The sequence below is a fragment of the Puma concolor genome, chromosome A1, assembly GCF_028749965.1.
Source record: "Puma concolor isolate L17-30 chromosome A1, mPumCon1.1.hap2, whole genome shotgun sequence".
Classification (NCBI taxonomy): Eukaryota; Metazoa; Chordata; class Mammalia; order Carnivora; family Felidae; genus Puma; species Puma concolor.
In genome coordinates this window covers 30,200,838-30,206,837 of record NC_141667.1, presented here as the reverse complement: position 1 = coordinate 30,206,837, position 6,000 = coordinate 30,200,838, and the positions used below count along the sequence as shown (strand labels likewise).

Sequence of the window (6,000 nt, the reverse complement as noted above, 5' to 3'; positions counted from 1 at the left end):
AATTTGAAACACACCTTCTCCCCTACGATTTTAGCCATTACTATTTCTGAGCATCAACTATGCAGATCAACTGATTAAATACCCACTCTCCCCATTTGTAATAACAACCGCTCTCCAAAGAGGTATAAAATGTTTAGAATAGAAAATGAATAAACATCTCAACTAGTAAAATTACTCCTTTTTCAGCATTAAAAAATAACTTGTGAAAAATGTAATGTAAATACGAAATGTCATACTCCACTCTATTTCTAAAATAACACACAGCATAATTTTAACTAAGAGAAATGCTAGTTTCCCAAAATAGCATGACTGTTACCTTTTCCCCAGGTTTAAAAAATAAATATTACCATCATGACATCACTAGAAAGAAATTGAAGCATACAAGGAATAAACTATAGTTTCTTTTTATATCAAAATGTACTCTTGAAAATGTGTTTGGCACAGTGCTAAATCATATATAGTTAATACTAAATATTGCAGGATACAATAAAACCCTGGAGTTAACTGTTTACACCCTCTTATGGGAATGAAAATAATAGATACCAATTATTCAGAAGTCAGCCTATACAAACTGTATAAACAATATTTTATGTTTTGCTTTGAAAACCAGTGATATAATAAATTTTACATAAAAGACTGCAAAATAATATAAATGGATTTAAACAGATCTTTACAATAAGAAATTCAAATGGAAACAGACAAGTAACAAAGAGAAGTAAAAAAATTTATTGCAGTATTCGCTCCACCAGATTGCCTGGGGATCCCTTTTCTTGTATTGTTTTCAGGGTGACCTAATACATCAAAATCTACATTTACAAAAACTCCTTCTGCAGATAGGTCATAGATACTGCATGCTTTTTTTTTTTTTTTTTTTTTTTTTTTTCAACAGAATAAATTATATATCCAGGAGAGTCTGCCATTTTACAGCCTGGAAAAAACAATGCTTCCCTGGAAACTGGGCTAAGCTAAAGAAAGCCATCCGCTGCTAGGTTAAACTCCAAGAACACTTTATTAAGAACATTAACAGACTAATTTCCAACATTCACTTGTTTATTTTTTAAACAGAAAGTTTTTTTCCAAGATATAAACAATTTTTGTTAAACTATAATACAGTGGGAGTAAAAATGAACTGAGAATCTGTTTCTGCTGCACAACAGCGAAGGGAGCTCCCACAAAAATGTTTGCCCAACATTTCCTTCTTTTGTTCCTGCATCCCAGGTTCCATTCTTACTCTTCATAAAACTGATTTTTTTTTGCCAGAATGTTGATATTTCAAGTTTTTCTGCCTTTTAAAAAAATTCCTGTAAATTTGGCTGCATGTACAAATTCATTAGCTGGAAGTCCCATCCTTGGCGGCATACAGGGATCGTAAAGTCTGAACAACTTTATTAGTCAGCTTATTAGCACTCGTTAGAGCAATTTTTTTGTAAATAATGTCTGACTCTTTAATAGTGTCTACCCAAGGCACCAGTTTGCGGCCGTCACGGCGCTTAGCCTCAGTCCAGGAGCCACTGTAGGAGCCTGCCATCCACTGAACACTGAAGCCATTGCTGGTTTTCTGTACTACTCTTGCAATTTGTGGTCGATCTTTGTACTTTGGACAGCAAATAGCGATGACATCCATGACGTCAACACTTTCATTCATCTGTGCTGCCAACTCCGTAGAGTCTGAATTTCGTTTTGACCTTCTCAATGACTAAAACATTGGGGGGGGGAAAAAAGACGAAGTGTTACACAAAAGAATTTTAGTGAAATTTTTGTTTTTATTGCTTTTAATCCCTTGACGCCGGGAGTTTGGGATTTCCCAGCACACTTCCATTGCCGGCAATGAGACGCACCGTGACCGCCAGCGCCAAGGGGTTAACATATACTTGTAAAACCATATAACTCTTAATTTGTACCCGTGTCTTTACTCTTATTGATATATAAAATTATATATACATATGAACCATAAAGCTACATAAAACTTAGCAACAATAAAAAAGGATAACACACATTAATACAATCCAAAAAAAATTAATAACCCTTTATGCTGGATAAGTCTCATTTCTGTTTTTTCTTTTTTATTGTCTTTTATGTTAAACTTTCTACAAAAGGATGTATAAATGGTTAAGTAGAGAATCTCTATCTACAAAATGTTTTCTCTCATAAGTATTACATTACTTGGTGTACATTTAATAGACTGACATATATAAGCACATAAAAATCATTTTACGTAATACGCTGCGAAATACGTTGACTCCTCCTCCGCCTCACCCCTGAAGTGCCTCCTCCTCTATCCTCCCCATCACTTTCATCATCTTCTGTCTCTGCTGCTGCATTATTTTTAGGGCTGCCTCCTCCAAGCAGCGAGGTAATTGCTTTGTTCCGAGCATTTGTACTAGCTGACACCTCCCCTTCTTCCTCCTCTTCATCAGGGTCCAGATGTTCCATGAGAAGTTTGAACTACAAAAATTAGATACGAATTTAGAATTTTATGTACATAATTTCAAGCAAGATTGTTAAATCCTTAAATGTTTCCTTTAAAATTTTTTTCCCTAAATGTTTTCTACAGCAGTAATTGGGTGTGGGTGCTAGTTTAATTGCTAAATAGACTTTAGCTATTGTCTGCATCAGGGCCTGGTAAATATTTTCTATAAAGAGCCAGATAGTAAATATTTTTGGCTTTTGTACACCATGCGGTCTCTGTCATAACTAATACAACTCTTGTCATTGTAGTGTGAAAGCATCTAGCGACAACATAAATGAGTGGGCATGGCTGTTTTAAGAGAAGTTTATTTAAACAGGCAGTAGGGGAAAAAAAAAAAAACCAGGCAGTGGGGGCCAGATTTGGCCCATAAGTTGGAGTCTGCTGACCCTGGTCCAAGTCATCAAGCAACCAAGTGATTAATAATTAAATACTGATAGACATTTTCCCCATTTTCTGTCCCCCTTTGCCTTCTCCGAAAGTAAAAAGATAAAAGAGGATAAAAAGAATGTTAAAGAATTTTAAATGAGAATTAAAATAATTTTCAGTTTTAGAGTATAAGGTTTACAGTCTATGAATAATATGAAAACCACCGTGTAGGTTTCATTCTTGGTCAAAAATATCATTATTAGTTATGTTTAGCTACTTGCTTGAAGTAGATTAAAACAAAAAACTATTTTTATTTTTGAGGGACAATCCTCCCCCCAAATATTTCTTTAAACATAAAACTTTACTGGGGTAAAATATACCTTAAAACTTATCATTCTAGATTTTAGTGTTCAATTCATTGCCATTAAGTATATTCACCATGTTGTATAATCATCACCACCATCATTTCCAAAACTTTTTTATCATCCCAAACAGAAATTCATTCTGTTCCTATTAAAACAATAGCTCCTCGGGGCGCCTGGGTGGCTCAGTCGGTTAAGCGTCTGACTTCAGCTCAGGTCACGATCTCGCGGTCCGTGAGTTCCGAGCCCTGCGTCGGGCTCTGGGCTGATGGCTCAGAGCCTGGAGCCTGCTTCCGATTCTGTGTCTCCCTCTCTCTCTGCCCCTCCCCCGTTCATGCTCTGTCTCTCTCTGTCTCAAAAACAAATAAACGTTAAAAAAAAAAAAAATTAAAACAATAGTTCCTCATTCCTTCTGGTAACAACCTCTATTCTATTTTCTGTCTCTATGAATTTGCCTAGTCTTAAAGACATTTTAAGTGTTTTTTTAAGCTTATTTGAGAGAAATAGAGAGAGAGAGAGGGAGAGAGGGGGGGAGAGAGAGAGAGAGAGAGAGAGAGAGAGAGAGAGAGAGAGAGAAGAGAAGAGAAGAGAAGAGGAGAGAGACAGAGTATGAGCAGAGGCGGGGCAGAGAGAGAGGGAGAGAGAGAGAATCCCAAGCAGGCTCCACACTGTCAGCACAGAGACTGATGTGGGGCTTGATTTCACAAACAGTGAGATCATGACCTGAGGTAAAATCAAGAGTCCGATGCTTAACTGACTGAGCCATCCAGCCACTCCAAGACATTTTAAAAGCACTTTTTGTACATATACACATTCTTACATACTTGTTAACAGAGTACATATGTAAGAGACATACAAATATATAAGCCTGTATTACACTTCTGTAAGAATACGTAAAAAAGTACTAATACTGGTTGCCAGGAAGGAGAGCAACAGGATGGCTGGAGGGCAGGAGGATGACTTTTTCATGATTTTCTCCTTATATGAACCATAAACTATGTAATCTACTGAATTAAGAAAAATACACATATGGGCATGGCTTTTTTCCTAAAACCTGCCTAAAAGCTTTCATTCTTACTGAAATAAAATGAGCAGTGGGCTGGCCTTTCCTAAGAAAAAATAATTATGATGCAATGGGTGAAATGGGAAAGGCAAGCTTCAAGGAACTCATTAAAACCACATACAGAAAAATCATCCTGGTGGTTTATGAAGCTTCAATGTAAGGGGGACTGCTTTCTCCCAGGAAATAATTTACTTTTCAAGAAAGTCACTATTAAAAAGAAACAGATTTTGGTTTTACTACTCACATCTAGATACTGTTTTACTATACTCCTCTTCACATCTTCAGTGATTTTGGAATTAGCCATATCACTCCGCAAGAAGTCCAGTGTTTGTTTGGGATGAAAATGAACTCCTGTTTTCCGGTTTATCGCTTTATCATATACTTTTGCAGATTCAGATGGAGAGTATTTCTGAATTTTACTGTTTTGGGAAAACAAAGTCATTAACTTTAAAATTTTTTCAGGCATTTATATTTAAAGTGATTGCAGTTAAATTTAATTTACTAATAATTAAACTTTTTATCATACAGATTTCGGCCAGTGAACTTGTACATAAAAATAAACATAATTTCAAAAGGGAAGTAAAGACATAAAGACAAAGATTCACAAGAATAATATTCTCTTGTTTCCATCAGCATTTGTCTGAAATAGAGGCATCATTTAAATGAAAGTATTTCTCATGTCTGTTTTTGAGTGCTATGATCATGATTGTAGAACAGTTTCAATATAATACTGGTTTATGTAACCAGTTTACCTCCTACTTTCCTGCCCTCCCAATTATTCATCCTCTACACAGCAGCCAAAACCTGTTTCATCTTATTAACAACTCTGGCTTAAAAATTCTCCGGACTTAGGGTGCCTGGGTGGCTCAGTTGGTTAAGCATCCTGGATTTTGGCTCGGGTCTTGATCTCCTGGCTTTGTGGGTTTGAGCCCTGCATCTGGCTCTGTGCTGGCAGCTCTGAGCCTGCTGGGGATTCTCTGCCTCCCTCATGCTCTGCCCCTTCCCCACGAGACGTGTGCTGTCTCCCTCTCAAAATAAATAAAAGTTAAAAAAAAAAAAATCTCCCCAACTCCTTAAAATCACCTCAAGGCCTTACAAGGTTTTACATTAAATTAGTTGCCAATATTTAACATCAAGATATGTCCATTAAAAGCTGGATTATCTAGCTTCTCTTGCAAAAGTAGAAGCTCTTGGCTACATTATGCCTACCCTCTTCTATGGCAAAAAATTGATGGACATCTGAGTAATACCTGAGTCCTTTAAATAAAACATGTTTTTCCAGTTTTTTCCAGTGACCTTCTCCTGAATCCCCTTTGTTCCATTTCATGATCTATCTCCTATGAACATTTGGCTCTGTGATTCCTTTTTTCTTTTTTTAAATGTTTTTTCATTTTTGAGAGAGAGGGACAGAGCATGAGTGGGGTAGGGGCAGAGAGAAAGGGAGACAGAATCTGAAGCAGGCTCTAGGCTCTGAGCTGTCAGCACAGAGCCTGACGTGGGGCTCGAACTCACCAATCATGAGATCATGACCTGAGCTGTAGTAGGTTGCTTAACTGAGTGAGCCACACAGGTGCCCCAGCTTTGTGATTCCTAATGTAAGGTTTTAATGAAATGAAAAATGACAAGGGGTGCCTGAATGGCTCAGTCAGTTAAGTGTCCGACTCTTGGTTTCTGCTCAGGTCATGATCTCACGGTTCATGAATTCAAGCCCTGCATCGGGCTCTGTGCTGACAGCACGG

The 6,000-nt window shown here is 37.1% G+C and overlaps 1 protein-coding gene across 3 annotated transcripts in view; it reads right to left on the bottom strand.

The window, feature by feature from the left end:
* Window positions 1-388: 388 nt before the first annotated feature.
* NIPBL (NIPBL cohesin loading factor) overlaps window positions 389-6,000 on the bottom strand; it is a 201,006-nt gene continuing 195,394 nt past the window's right edge. For 2 of the 3 annotated variants that reach the window (XM_086677232.1, XM_086677224.1), the window contains 3 exons: window positions 4,506-4,680; window positions 2,257-2,445; window positions 389-1,696 (listed from right to left, as the gene is read on the bottom strand). In XM_086677232.1, coding sequence (XP_086533358.1) covers window positions 1,331-1,696; window positions 2,257-2,445; window positions 4,506-4,680 — 730 coding nt within the window. In that variant the 3' untranslated portion in view covers window positions 389-1,330. Of the gene's footprint in view, window positions 1,697-2,215; window positions 2,446-4,505; window positions 4,681-6,000 lie in introns of all 3 variants that reach the window. The other variant, XM_086677236.1, reaches the window with a different exon arrangement.